Source organism: Pundamilia nyererei, unplaced genomic scaffold, assembly GCF_000239375.1.
Source record: "Pundamilia nyererei isolate P.nyererei 1_Seehausen unplaced genomic scaffold, PunNye1.0 scaffold00017, whole genome shotgun sequence".
Taxonomy (NCBI): Eukaryota; Metazoa; Chordata; class Actinopteri; order Cichliformes; family Cichlidae; genus Pundamilia; species Pundamilia nyererei.
In genome coordinates, this window is record NW_005187418.1 from 2093269 (window position 1) to 2109122 (window position 15854).

At 40.6% G+C, this 15854-nt stretch overlaps 1 protein-coding gene across 4 annotated transcripts in view; it reads left to right on the forward strand.

Moving 5' to 3' along the window:
* skap1 (src kinase associated phosphoprotein 1) overlaps window positions 1-15854 on the forward strand; it is a 39460-nt gene that overhangs the window by 16772 nt on the left and 6834 nt on the right. For all 4 annotated transcript variants that reach the window (XM_005725798.2, XM_005725796.2, XM_005725795.2 and 1 more), the window contains exons 7-13: window positions 4703-4783; window positions 4906-4989; window positions 5084-5208; window positions 6742-6805; window positions 8233-8421; window positions 13373-13426; window positions 13530-13639. In XM_005725798.2, the coding sequence (XP_005725855.1) occupies window positions 4703-4783; window positions 4906-4989; window positions 5084-5208; window positions 6742-6805; window positions 8233-8421; window positions 13373-13426; window positions 13530-13639 (707 nt within the window). The remainder of the gene's footprint in view (window positions 1-4702; window positions 4784-4905; window positions 4990-5083; window positions 5209-6741; window positions 6806-8232; window positions 8422-13372; window positions 13427-13529; window positions 13640-15854) is intronic.

Consider the following 15854-nt stretch of genomic DNA (forward strand, 5'->3'; position numbering starts at 1 on the left):
TAAGATTAATAAATAATTGCCATGTTTAAAGTGGAAACACCACCTGGTTTTATTGCTCATTTAATAAAGCAAAAATTACATCTTTGGACAGCGTAAGAAGCTTTTTTTTATTACCCAAAGTATTAATACAAAATCTACAAATAATCAACAAATTAATCAGTATTGACAATGTTTGTTAGTTGCAGACAGATTGATGTTCAGGATTTAAAACAAACAAGCTAGCGATCAAACAATTATTCATTAATGGACACATTTAAAGCTAAAACACTACCTGATTTTATTGGTCGTTTTTAATACTGTCTTGTAACGTTATAAATCATTGGGTTTGATCTACAGTCAAGAAATAATCAACAAGTTGATCAATCAGTCAAGCCAATAATGATAGAATAATTGATGAACTGGTTGTTTATAACAGCAAAGATGCATTTTTCACTATTTCATGATATTGTATTGGCCAGTATTTTGCAATCAGACATAAATGAATAATTAATCATTAATGACAGTTATGAGCTCACACAGTCAAATACAACAGAAATGGAAAGAAAAGAAAATCCCCATTAGAAATGTAACAGCCACAGATGTACAGTAAAACCTCTGCAGCACGAGGGACTACAGTAATAAAGCCCACGCATGACACACACCCTCACTTAAATAAAGACAGAGCAGGCACATAAGGCAGCCATTATTAGACATCACAGGCATGCAGTATTGATGGACAGGGAAAAATATTATCAGTTAATTTTTAATTCCACGTCTTTCCAAACGTTTTTTAGATCCCACTCTCAGTTACAACACACTGCTTCCACGTGAAAGTAAGGCATGTTTTTATGTGCAAAAAAACAAGACTGAATAGCATTTTGCCTGATTTAAGGCTTTTTCCCCTCATCTCACTGTGTTTCTCTCCATGTAACCGGCCATTTTATAGTAATGGTTAGAGTGGAGCCTCTGAAAGTACACGTCTCCGTGCTGGGACCGAGTCCCGCCGCTGCAGTCGCCGCTCCCTGCCACCCAGCACTCTCAGAGAAGAGGCGCTAAGGGGACCTCTGGCTTTGCTTTCCATCTTCTGGAGCACCATCAACATCTTCAGAGCATTTTTGTGTTTTCATAGCATCTTTGGCGCATTATGACCACCGTTAGATCTAATGTAACGTATTAGTCCTCCCACCCGACCATTTCCCTTCATTTTGATTCACTCTCTATCCAGGCTTTGATTGACTTTCAGCCTAACTAAAGTGGATTTTAATGAGAGAATACATTAACTCCCTCTGGTCATGCTAACATAAATCAGCCTTTTCTTGCGGGATCAACTGCTGAGCTCATAACACCATGCTGGGAGAGTGTGAATAACCAAATGAGAGATTGTGGCTTTGGCAAACCGCTGGCAGCTTGGATGCATTGTTATGTATTCATGTATCCCCTCTGAGTTTTAACACGACTTCAGGAAGGCAGCAGAATGGAGCACTTATCGGCACGCAGGTCGGCTAGCTTATGGAAACGTTCCTTTGTCGGAATCAATTAAACACATATCTCTGGTCAATTTTCCATTGATTATCTCCTTACATTTGGATCTTTTCGTACTGATGACCGCTGAGAGCCGTTAGATTCAGTTAGCGCGGCCAGTAGCAACTCCTCACCTTGATTTACGAAACACGGGATGCGACTCTAACGCCACATCTATCTGCTTCTCTTTGTTGGTAATTGCACTCAGCTAAATAGGTTATGCTGAATATCAATAAATTGCCATCAAATTAATGTCAATACCAAAGCTGTGGATGGTGCTAATTAAAACGCAAAAGGGATGAAAATGAAGTCATGGCATTGCCCTGAATAATTGATAACGCAATTTATGATTTTTATGAAAGAGTGCCGTCTGTCTGCGATTTTGATGAGGCCTTAATTAGATGCATTAATGTGTCTCTCTGTGCCTGTACTCAAACTCAAACACCATGATGATTTTGGAGTTTTTTTAACACCCTAAATTACACATTTTCAAATAACATTACCTCAGAATATCCTCTTAAAAAAAACACAAAAGAGGTGTTAGTGTGTAATTCTCATTAAAGGAGGCATTGTTAACTCAGGACCAATCAGAGTCTGCTTATTTTAGGGTGGGATCAAGCGGCATTGGACAGCGAGAGGCTTTTAGGTTGTGCCGCTACCCTGTGGATGAATCTCGAGCTATTGTTTCGCCGCAGTCGATATTTGCAGCCGTGTTCACGATGCATGCAAGGATAGTCAAGTGGAGGTCAGGTCACCTGGCGTTAAAGTGTTAAGCACGCACGAATGTGTAATGTTTATTGACTCAAGTAGATCAGAGTGATCCTGTGTTGATTTTGCACCTCCTCATCTATTAGCCGGGCCGACTTTGCAGATAAATGAAGAGCGAGGGAAGCAGACGGATGAGGGGATTAGAAGTGGGCCGCAACAGGGAAGCAGGACCAGAAAAAAAAATGGACGGACTGCCGGCGGATAGATGAGGTGGAGGAGCATAATGACCGCTGTTTGTTATGATGTACCGAATCAGGTTCTCTTTGACAAAACAGTCCTTAGCACCTCTGTATTTATAGTGTCACCGGTCAGTCCATCCACAAAGGCAGGCTGATGATATGTGAGCGTGTTAGTGCTGTGAGGTGTCTGGGGCTCAGCTCCGGAATGACCCGCTCATCTGTCAGGACCGCAAACCGAAGCCACGAGGGGTTATCAGATCACACACAGGTTTGTGGTGAACTTAAATCTCAGAGATGTTGGCCTAGCAAAATGAATAAATAAATAAATAAAACAGTAATAGCTCTATTTCGCTCTCTGGAGCTGAGTTGTTTAGATGAAACTCGCTGCGAATAGATGGCAAATAATAAGTTCAGGAGTGGCCATTCAGCTGCGCTAATACCCACTTAGTTTTCTCCTTGTTGGTGATTTTTATGAATGACACAGAGGTTCCTGTTTGTCTAACGTTGGGGGATGCTCTTTGTTTGACCCAGAGGAGCCAGTTGTGGGTTGACATGTTTGGTTTTTCCCAGCAGTTAAACAGGCCCTCTCTGAGGGGGATGGACTCCAGGCATTCCCCCTGTCATCGCTGCTCTGAATGGGGGTGTCACACGGACTCGTGTAAATGGTCTTTGAATTGTTCCTGTGTTTCAGACTAAAAAGGGAGCTCCTTCTCTTCCTCTGCTCCTCCAATCCCCATTGACTAATGAACTCAGAGGAAGCTGAGCTTTGTTTTTGACACGTAGAAAAGCCAGGTACTCCCACTGAAACACAGGGAGGAGGATGGTCTATGAGGTCGATGTAAGGTCAAGTTCCTCTCTAACAGCTAAAGGCTAGAAAATGGGAAAATACTTTGATTTTCTTCTGACAGGTTCAACAATAACTTCAACATGGAGCAGCTGGTTTAAATTGCATCTCTTCAGGCAACTTGCTGTGAAGTGTTTATCTCATATAACTGCAGCATTATAACAAAGAGAAATGTTAAAGCGACTCTCACTGTTCTGAAAAGGTTACTATTCAGTGTTAGTCATGTTTTTTACCTGCAACAGAAACATTATTTCAGATACTTCAATAGTTGTTTGAGTGGTTCTGATCAGGCTTAAATTACCAGATAACATTTTATATATAAAATTTCTCTATACTATTTATATATCTACAGATAAACTGTTTCTAATGGGTATCTCATTGTGTGGTGCATGTCTAAATGGAAACATGTTTCCTACATGCTGACACTTTTTACCCACATTTAGATATAAAGTCTTTTCAACAATCTGAGAAAACAGCCTTTCACTTTTCACTCTCCAGTCAAATCTCAACGTTGTTTAACCCTCCGGAGTGAATGTCCAAATCACATGACTGATTTAAAATGACCCTGAGCAAGACACAGCTGCGCCGAGTCTTCATTTCAGCTTGTGTTGAATGTGCCGACTTCAAACTATATACCAGTTTTTACTCCTAACGGTGCGGAGATCTGGATTTTATTGACAGACTGATCCTTATAAGTCCTACAACAACAGAAATGGACGCCAACAAAACAACTATGCTTACAATATCTATGTTTTAAATGTAAATAACAGAAGCTTTCTAGATATTTTATGATTTGATAATGATGCGTTAAACTATGTAAAATAATGCATACATAATTAAACGTGTTCTGAAGCACGTTTAGTGTTATATTTCAGATCATCTCAGTAGATATTTGGGGTTCAAGTATTTATTTTAGTTTGATATTGCAAAGGTAATTGATCATAACCTAACTATCATCCTGTCATGTTTAAATTTTGAGTCTGCACTCTGACGAGAGGTTTTTAATCCCCACAGGAAGTTTCCTCTCATCAAAATGCAATGTGAGCAGATGAATGGAGTGCAGTGCTCAGCAGCACTGTAGAAGTATTGATCCCAGTTTCCTAAAGACTAGCAGGGATGTATTTGATCCACGGGGTTAGAGACTTTATATTCTGATGTGTGTGAAGTGCCTTGAGGGAAAAAGGGAAGTGTATGTGTAGCTTATAAGGAGTTAGTGAGGAAACAATTAGTTGTTTTGTCAATTAGCTGATTCACTGGAAAAAATGTTAACAAAGCTTGAAGTCGTTTTTCAAGAAGGAAATTCTCAGATTTCAGCTTCTCTCATGTGAGGAACTGTTTCTTTTTCATTTGTGATTATAAATTGATTTTAGACAGACATAACAAGATGTTTCACGTCTGGTTGCTCTCACAGACGATGAGGATATCCTTCCAGTGGCAGCCTATGAGCTCACCAACATCCTGAAGCAAGGTTACTTGGAAAAGAAACGAAAAGGTACGACAACAGATAGACTATCAACAGTCTCTCTTTCATTTGTCTCGCTTTTTGATCTGTTTACACACAGAGAATTGGTTTCCTGTGAATAATTTCCTTTTTTTGCTTTGCTTTTTCGTTAGACCACAGCTTCTTTGGACCAGAGTGGCAGAAGAGATGGTGCATCCTGAACAATTCGATATTCTACTACTTTGGGAGTGAAAAAGGTTTGTTTTCAAATGCCACCATGTGGAAACATCGCAGCTGCATAATTTTAAATTGGATTTCATCCCACTGCGTGTTCTCCTCTCCCCCCTACAGATAAACAGCAGAAGGGTTCATTTTATATCAATGACTACACTGTACAGATGGTGACCAACCTGAGAAAAGACTCCAAAAGAAAAGCCTGTTTTGAGCTCAGTGCTCCCGGAAAACGGCCCTTCCAGGTCTGTATTATCTCTGTATTATTATTATTAAAGAAATAAACTCCAGTAAAATCATGTCTTATTAAGAGCTGACATGATTTCTTCTGGCAAAGAATATATAATTATATATACTATAGTTTGATGGAGTCCTGCAACGATTTTGCAAAGGTTTTTGTAGGCCAATCCAAAAATTAGCATTGCCCTGGTTCCTTAGACAATAGGCTGGTTGGATTTTAACATTAGTTTTTTTGGATTATTTCGGAATTTCAGTGGGAAAGAAAAAGCTTATATAAATAAGCTCAAATAAAGCTTTATGTCACCACCATCCTTTGTCCAGGATATCCACTCCTCCTCTGCACATGGCCAAACCAGCTGGTTTTAACCATCTAACCATCAACCATCATGTAACCTGTTTAAAAGACCCCATTGACTTTTGAGTTCAGGAAACTTGAAGAGCAAAATGTTAATGTAATTTCTGGGTCTTAGGATTCATTCTTTTGGCACTTTATCGAGACTTTTGGGGATTGTAAAAGGGTGCTTAAACATATTTGGTCTCTGAATTAAAACTAAACTGCAGTAAAAATACATTTTACTGAAATGATATCGTCAGAGCATACTTAGTCCCCCACAAACTTCTGAAAAGTTTATTTTTCTCCTGTAAAATGTCACTGTGCGTCACATTGTCTGTGCCTATAAAAGGTTGACATTCATCCTCTCACGCACACTAAGACCACTAAAACAATCGGTGAGACCCATGAGGGCAGGTATCGAGCTGCTGACCCTGTAATTATTGGGCATCCCACTCCACTATCAAAGTCACAGCTGCCTCAAACGTTATCAGATTATCTAGACTAATACAATTTTGCTTTTTTTTGCTTTTTTATTGTTGTATCCCTGGTTCTGTTTATTAGGTTTTTATTGTAATCCTCAGGTCTTGATTTTCCTTCTTCTGCCTCCTATATTCCCATCGGTCTCATCATCTCTACATCTCTTTCAGTTTATTTCCTGTTTTATTTTGAAGGTTAGATATTCAGGTGATTTTCTGTCGTTTTACTTCCTTCCTTTGTTCTTTTTCCTGCTCTCGTTAGTGTCTGATTACCTGTTTCTTATTACCCTTCTCTCCTTGTGTCTAGTCTGTCTTTAAAGTCTTACGTTTTCTTATTTGAAGATTTAAACTATTTAGTTTTTTTTAACCTCTTATTATCGTGCAGACCTCTAAGTTTCTAAGTTTGAATTGAAGAATGTCGCCCCAGCTTCAGCCTGGTTTTCAGTCTGTGTTTGGGTTGAATGTGTTTTTTGTGACATTTATAAACTAAAGATGTAGTTTGATAAATGTACACGTGGAATGCGTTTTTGTTTTCCAAGTCATTTAATTTTTAGTTAGATTCAGATATTTTTTTTAACATTTCACAGCTATTTTAAAAAGAGCAATATCTGTTCTTTCTTTTTCTCTCCTCTTATATGGCTAGAAATAAAAATGAATAAAAATCCAGGCACATAAATGCACGTTTAAATTATAATCACAGTATTATTATTGCCGCTCTCTCCTTCCAGTTCACTGCCAGCAGCCCTCAAGAGGCCAGAGAATGGGTGGACCAAATCAATTTTGTACTTAGAGGTAAGCCAGCTTCTCTCTCTCTTTTTCTTTTTTCTTTATTTTACTTTTTCTGACTTATTGCATATGACTCATTATGGAAAAACCACTCCCTGCCTTGTTTTCCTCCTTTCTCTCTGCACTGTTCAATGATAGCCCATTCTTAAGACAAATATATATTGTTATATATAAATAAAATTGACTTGGCTTTTTAAAAGTCACATAGGTTAAGTGGAAAATACAGTTAAAGCAGTATAAATGTTCTAAAAAATGTTCTTTTGTACTAAAGTTTTCTTGTGTTTTCGAGGGGCAGAAAGGTCAGAAGTGCAAGGGAGTTCTTTGTCATCTCTGACTCATACGAAAACCACCCCATCCATCACTAACTACACAGCTGAATACAAGAGTCCTGAATCACCTCATTCGACATGTCACCCACCATGTCATGTGCACCATCGTGTAGCTCTGGTTCTCCTCCACTCCTCCCCTAACCCTCCTACCGAATTCCAACTTACAGGAAATTGATTGGTAGATGTTCTGGTTATCCTCCAGTGACATTGATTTCTGCTTGGCTGCTGGTGTACGGCAGAGGACCTGATACCCTGTGTTGCAATGGCCAGTCGCCTGCAATGAGACAGCTCCTCCATCTGAGCGAGCAGTCGTGCCTCGTCTACGCTAAAATGGGCTCGGGCCGGGCCACTGATTTGCGGGAAGTAACGGACACTCGGCAGTTTGTCTTACTTCCTCCCACCCCCCACGCCTTTTTTTTTTTTTACTACAAAAAAAACAGAGCATGCAAATGATTATTTATCCTCTTCACCTTCAAATTCATCTGAGTGCATCGGCACGCTTTCCAGAACGTTTTGCCTTAAATGCAAGGACAGAGAAAGAGAGAGAGAGGGGGCGTATGAGATGCAACAAAAGATGCAGTTAGATGGGATGCGTCTTCATCTGTAGGACGACCCAGAATGAATATGATAAACAGATGGTAAGCAGGAACCACAGGGATGATGTGAGAGGGAGAGGCTTCTTATTGGATTGTGGAAAATTATAAAGTGAAAATCAACAACAACCGATAACTTATTAACATCTGCTAGATCTGACCTTTCAAATGTGCTTTCCCCTTTGTGCTTTATCCTTTTCCTCTAGGTCTGAGCTGTCAGACAAAATGGAAATTATAACCGCTTTTTTTCTCTGGCGTTTTAACAATAATTTATTGCTTAGTTGAAAACAATATAAAGGCTAACAGCTAATGAGCATGATAACGGTTTGCAGCATGTTTCGGGGGCACCAGTGTTTGTCACCGCTGCTGTTTGGCACGTGTCTCGGCCCCGTTGTGCAGCGAGGACGTGGCGGACATTTCTCTTACTTTAGCCCTTAATGCATGTCTCTGTCTTTTGTGCCACGCTGTGACGCTAACACTTTCTATCACATTGTTTCCCCTTCCCTCGTAGATCTCAGCTCCAACTTCATCCCCGTCGATGACGAGGAGGAGGACGAGGATACCTACGATGACATCGAGGGGGTGGCCAACGAAACCCCGACTCGGCCGACCCTGGCCTCCCGGGGAGGAGGAGTAGGCAGAGGACAGGAGATAGAGGAGGAGGATGACGAGGAAGAAGATATCTACGAGGAGCTGCCAGGTATGAGGATGTGGTTGGACACACACTTGCGCAGATAAATAAACAGAGAAGTGACGCACACACACAACCCCTCATGATACTCAGTCAGACAGACGCTCAAACCCTGGGGGATTTTTGCAACATGAAATATCTGCCATCTTTCCCTGCTGCGAAATTTGTGTTGCCAGGTTCCTCCAGACTGATCGCTCATTTTAAATCAAGCAACACTAATAAGCTTGTCAGCACCGGGGTGGCTGCTGCAGGACAGGAAGAGGAAGATTCACTTACACCTACTCCAAATCTGCTCCCTCCTTATCTCTCTGAACAAGTTATGTTGTTGAAATCAGCGAGAGCTGGCTAGTTTCGCTCCGTCATAGACCGTCCAATTAGCTAATGTTGCCAGGCAACAAATGGCCCACAGTTCAATCCACTAAGCAAGAGTTTTGGCTAAAATTGCCTGGCAACAGCAATTTAGATGAAAGGAAGTAAAAACTGCATCTCGCAGAGCTTAAAATAGATCTGAAGCTCTTAATGTCACATCTTTAATAGAAATTAGAGTTTGACCGACGAGACCCCATGACTGTGTGTGTGTGTGAGTGTGTGTGTGAGAGACAGTCCCATGGCTACAAGATCCCAAGAAGGACAAAAGGGGGTGATCCGATCTTCTCAGGGCCGTCGTCCATCACTCGTTCTATTAGATAAGATACATCAAGATTCAGTTTCACTCAGTGAGTACATTACCTTTGCCAAAATCACTGGTGAGAGGGGAATCAGTCTTCAAACTGTCACGCCGGCGTTCAGAGCCATCTGGGAAGAGGTACCGACCCTGACCACAGATGGCATATCGAATGACGGGCTCTTTCGTTCACTTTCTCACCCCTTCGCTTATCAGTCATGCTGCACCTCCCTCTGCTCTGCTTTTACACAGTGATTACAGACTGTTCAATAATTCAATTTGGGAGTAATTTTCACTGATCGGCTGCCATGTTTGCATTTAGGAACCTTTCTATCTCTGCAAATAGAAGCATTTATTCCATTTGTAATTAGTAAAAAATGTCTTCATATAGCACACGTTTACTTTTAGGTTTTTTCCCCCCTGACCTTAAAATAAACAAACTATTGTGACACTTGTGAAAGCTGTGTATGATTTAAAAATAGTGCTGTTTAATAGTAAATTAAAGCAACTATCTAAAACAGAACAACAAAACATTACAGCTTAGAAATAACATGATAGAGGGTTAAGAGTGATAAAAATTACGGTAAAACCACAGTAATAACCTAGCTTGGTATCATCAACAGATAATATGAAACTGAAATCTATATTTCGGGATAAAAGCAGGCAAAAACAAAAGGAGGGTGAAAACTGCCTCTGCATAATGGCATGAATTAAGTCCCTGCATCCAGAAAGATCTGTATCTGGATTAGTTTCTGACGTTGGATGCATTTGTGAGGGCATGGCCCCAAATTTCCATTTTCTTTACAACCACATCCAAATCTGGATTCCCACTGACTCTAGAAGTTAATCATTAACTTCATAATTTCTCAGTTGAGCAAAGACCCACCTCAAATCCTCTCCAAGTAGTCCTACTAAAAAAAACAAAAACAGAACAAACAGAAACAATCTCACAACCTCCTTCCTGAATGTAATAATAAGGAAACACATTTAAGGATGGCTTAATAATAATTTAATGATCCAGTTTTGTAACCAGTCTTGTATATTAAATGTAATATTTGATTAATCCATGCTTTACCCTTTGTTACATACAGACTAATACAGCTAGATGTAGCTGCTGTTAATATGATGCTATTACCTGATTATTACTGATATTACTATGATATGGAAACACTTGTGGGTTGTACTGATTATTCATAGGTCACTTGCTTTAGTATTATTGTAGGCTCTTTACCTTACAAGATAAAGCACCTTGAGGCAGCTACATAAATAAAACTGAATCCAACTGAATTAACCTTGGTGGCATGCATTCCTCGTGCGCCATACTCATCGATGCGCTCGGGTTCGATACTGTCTGCCCACCTTCCTGTCATCTCTTACTGCCTAATAAAAGCAAAAAAGCCAGAGATGATTCTAAAAAATATACAATTTTATTCATTTCTAGTCACGTTATTTGTTCTAATATGGCCGGGGCTGCAGCTCCAGCAGATGGAGGCATGGTTCTCTTTTTGTGTGATGAAAGTTATTAAACGACATAAAACCAGCGCTGTTCTGCTGCACTTTGGTTTAGAAAATGCCATCTGTAACCGAATAAACTGATGTATAACCACTCAACCTGAGCAACATGTAACCACCAGCCGGTTTTCGTGGTGCTAATGTTAGCAGCAGGAAAGAAAGGAAAGAGGTCTGAACACGTTTCAGCTCCAGTTTTGTAATCTAATTCTTAAAATGTTTATTCAGAGGCAGCTTTTGGATCTGTAGGCTCTTCAGACTTGTCTGTGCAGACCTGACAAGAGACTTGACAAGTTTTGCCTAGATATACTCGCATGCTTGCTGTAGTAGTAACCTCAGTTTTTTAATGTTTTATGATTGCTATGCTAGCTGATTATTATTGTAATTCTATTCTATTCTATTTATATAGCGCCAAATCACCACAACAGTTGCCTCGAGGTGGTTCACATTGCAAGGTAAAGACCCTAAAATAGTTACAATAGATTAGTAACCTTTTAGTGACTTTAACCAGGAAGAGAGAGGAAGAACGTCCTGTGAGAGTGTCCTGGGTGGAGAGGATAAACTGTCTCCTGTAGGGCAGGAGAGAAAAGGCGCTCCTGGAGAAAGCCCTGTTAGTGCTAACCGCTGAGCCACCAGGCTCCCAGCTGTCACCGGTGTCGCAACATGGTACTACCGATGAAGTTTTAAAAGGGACCTCCACTCATGTTCTTAAATTGGAATGCAAAGGAAGTCTCACAATGTCTTATTTGATAGTTTCCTTCTGATGTGTTTCGAGTGCTGACGGCAGTGAAGTTTGCAAACTTGCAAAATGACATCCGTGACTGCAGCATCCATTTTTAGGCGATGTCAGTTTTGTCGCAGCAAAACTCAGTTGCAGGCAGAATGCAGAGCAGCGGCTGGTATTGGCTCTGATGCTGATGACTGATTTTATTGACTGGAAAATTAAATCACTTTGATATAGAAACCGTTGGCCCATAGCGGTGGCCTCTCGATGGAACGATGCTCGCAGTCGAAGAGCACCAAACAAATGTTTGGACCCGCTGCGAGCACATTTAAAATCTCATTTTTTTATCTTTTGGATCATTTGGTGTAGGAACAAAGTGCCGCAGTTTGTACTTTTTTAAATTTATTATTATTATTTTTTTTAAAGAAAGCTGTGATTATCTGTTTGAAGAAAGAAAGCAACGGGGAAAGACAAAGGCATCCCTCATGTATACATAAACTAAACTTTTTACATTCAAGCTGGACACATGGTGTGTGTCTGTTTGTGTATGCGTGTGCGTGTGTGTGTGTGGTTCGTGTTTCCTGCTCTTCCTGGAAGCAGAGGTGCAGCCTGTGCTGGAAGGTGGATAGTGTTGCTGGGTTGTGGCGTTGCTGTCAGCCGGTTTGTGTGGAGGATGGATGTGGGAGACAGAGGGCAGGCATATCACCGTGTCACCTCTCAGACCACCGGGTGCCACGCCCCGCAGTCAATGACATGTCCGCCTCCGCGTGGCTTAAAAAAAATCTCTTCTTCTTGAACATTTCCCGCCTGCGGTTTAATAGGCTGATCCTCACGCCAGAGTTCATCCTAGTTAAAGAAGAATTAACAGCTTGTGTCATGCTGAGATTCATCAGGGATTTGCAAATGATCCAGTTTATTAATTTTTCTGTTTGTCTGGCTCTATCATAATTTCTTTGCTGTTCATTTCTCGTTAACACGTGGGACAAATATAAATTATTTATAAACTATAGTTGTTAAAGTCAGGCCACCAGCAGGTAATGCCTTTTATTATTATTAAAAATTAAATGTATTTCTTTTAGACACTGATATTAAAATATTTAGGTTCTGGATAGGGCTGCACACTTTGTCGAATTTTTAATTTAAATATCAATTTTGGCTTCAAGCAATTAATAAAACAAGATGAGCAATATAAAATGTTTAACACGGATTCTTTGGTTTTGCCTTTCAGCACATCTGCCTCTGCAAAGACTTGGTTCAGTTTTGCATTAATTTATTTAGTTTTTGGTTGAAGTTAAAATTCAAGTGGCTGAGTGGGGTCAGTCATGTATTTTAATGCACTGTTGTGATGTTTTATTCATTTAAAATGTTTGCTACTGTAATTCTGTTAATCTACCTCTCCTGCTATTAATGATTTACAGTAATTTTTTAATGGAAGTTTCTGTTCTGGTGATTTTTAATATTATAAGCTTTGATTTTAGTGTAACTTTCCCCTGCACTGTCATGTTTTCCACGGCTAATGGCCTAGAACAAGATTCAGAGATAACCTGGAGTAATTGGTGTTTGACCAGCCAGTGCAGACATGCATGTGGACAGCCTTTCAGGGATATCAGGACAGTGTGTGTTTCAGCTAATAGATCCCATCCAAACCAGACAAATGTCACATACATACTTTGTTACATACAGACTAATACAGCCACATATAGCTTTTGTTAATATGACACTATTACCTGATTATTACTGATAATTAGATCCCATCTAAACGTGACATGAAGAGTAGGTGGAACTGCAATCTCTGAACTTCTTTCAGCAAAATAAAATCTTATAAAACACAATTAATTACATTCAATTTGTAAAATGTCTTTCATAGGTAAAGGAAGCCATACAGGTATAATATACACTAAAAAATAATGTCATATTTTTGTTACGTGACGGTTAAAAAGACAAGTTTCTTCTTTGATGATTAAATCATGATTTGAGCATTGACCAAAGTAATTGTGATTATGAGTAATCCTACTTCTACACCTGTGATAAATACTCTTGTTCTTCCTTTTTTGTTTGTTTAGACGAAGAACTTGGAAATCCAGGTGATGAGAGCGACGAGAAGAGCAGCAAACAAGGTTTCCGCCTCCGTCTAGTAACTTATTTATTCCAGCCTAAAGTTTCCCTGCATCTACGTCCTGCTTTCTTCTATTTAAATGTGTTCCCTGTGCTTCCTTTCAGTTTGGTCCTCAGATTATTCCAACTACTACCAGGGTTTGTGGGATTGCCAGGGCGACGAGTCAGACGAACTGACCTTCGAGAGAGGAGATCTCATCTACATCATCAGCAAGGTCAGCATCGCCATCAGCACAAAATAATCCGAAGGCTTATTTAGGCTTTTTTCACAACTCTTTGTTTTTCGCCTCGATCGTCCCTAATGGAAATCCGTCCCCGATTGCACGCTTGACTCGTAGATATAATTACTGGAGCAATTACAGTAGTTTAGGATAGGATGCAGTTGTGTAAAACGTGCAATTATTTAAGGGTTAAACAACATCAACTCCAGTAATCACCTCGTCCTCATTTACTTTCTGAACATGCTGATATCTCCAGCATCTAGATTTGTCCGTTAGCATCTTGGTGCAGCACCAACAGCGGTGCTGTCTGTTCGCGGGCCACTAGGGTGAAGTGCCATTCGGGTGCTGCGTAATGGTGCTGTTGTTCATTACGGCGCCTCTATCACAGGGGTTAATTGAGTAGGCAGCCATGCGAGGCTCTTCCTTTTCTGTCTGACGTGAAACTGCAGGTGAAGCCATCCTGCATCTCAGCTCTTTTCCTTCAATCTATTTCCTTGTGTTTTATGGCCATCGTGTAGTTACATGCGGAGTATCTACCAGGAAAAAGACATCCTACTGGAAATCGATGGCTTGTAATTTGGGTACTTTTACTCTGCTGCGTGCAGGGACTTGTCTCCACACTGTTGCTATTGGTTGGTTTCAAATTGAATCATCATGTTCTGTGTTTAGACTAAATTATCTGAAGAGGAGAGGCAGGAAGAAGGAACTCTTTTTTTTCTTTTGTAAGTAATTATGAGCTTAGAGATGAGGAAATTATGTATTTAGTGTCATGATTTCTTGCATCTTTAATCACCAGTAGATTGTGGTGAATTTTGAGTATTTGTCCTTTTTTGGTTAACAACAGTTTCAGTGCAACAATCCTTTCAAAGAGGTCAGGGTTTTGGATTTTGATGTATGAATTGTGTCAGCTTGTGTTGAAGGAATGTGAGCCTCCTCTTTATAACAACAGATAAAGCACAGGTGAAAAATGCCCCTCGCAGAAGATGGACTTATAATTGCAGTTCTTTTGGCAGTGGCAGATTAATGAGATGCCAGGCTCGTCTGTCTGCGTGTGCTGCTTGATAGGGGGAAATGTCAAAACAGCCACATCAATTTTTCACAGCGATGACAAAAGCACTGTACTCGGGGAGACAAAGGGGTCCTGGCTCTGGGCTTCAGATCCGCCTCAGATGGCCTCGGCCCCACTCGCCGTTATTACTTTTCACTGTATGCATCAGATTACTGCCTCGCCAAAGACCTTAAAGGCAAACTAAGTCCAGGTTGGAGGCAGGAGTTTGCTGTTGTATCTCACAATCTTAATGACAGAGATTACTCTTGTTTTGTCAAACTGGACGCTGGAGTCATAACAAGGTGACAGACCACGAGAGAGCGCCCTAACTGCCTCCTAATGGACTTCAAGCGAGCATTGTAAATTATTTAAAGGTGATGCCCGCACGACTTCCGAATGTTTGGTTTACTGTGACGACACGACTCCACCCGTGTCCCATTCTGCGTCCTAATAGCATCACATTCACCTCATGAATAGCATTATTTGGATTATAGCCTGTAATCGCCTATTTATTTTAATGAGCCCTCGGGGAGGGCTTCCCTGTGCCTTCTGTATGTACACGCAGACCCCCAGCGGCATTCAGTTTTACGGGGGGAATTCCTAAGGACCCTGACCTCGATGAGTGAAATACGGGCCCTTGGCTAGAACTCAAGCCCGTCGCTTAACGGGGGACCCAGGCACACGAAATGGCCGTAATAAAACCAGGGCCCATAAATTCTCTCAGAGGGTGGGAGGCCTGGTTGTCTGTGCTGTTATGTCAACACTGACCATAATTACAAGGTAATAAGGACACGCTCTAAGTGCTAAATCAATGGTGCTAACAAACTGTTATTTTTAAAGCTGCGATGTGATTGACTGCTGAAGTGCAGAATGGGATAGCCACAGGCGTGGTGTCATATGGCTGTGAACTGAGGAGAACATGCCGATTGTATAAAAGGCCCTCATCCATCATTATTGATCTCTCACTTACTGTAAAGTGGGAGCATTTTTACTGTATTTGTGTTTTTCCTCCCTCTTGTGTGTTGCTCTGTGTGTGTGTGTATCACTGACAAAGTAAATAAATTAGAAACCTCACAACTCATATGAATCCCATTAGTTCAACAGAATTAATCTCGCAGACCGTGCCGCCTGGTTTCAGCGATGCCTAACTCTGCCCTCCGC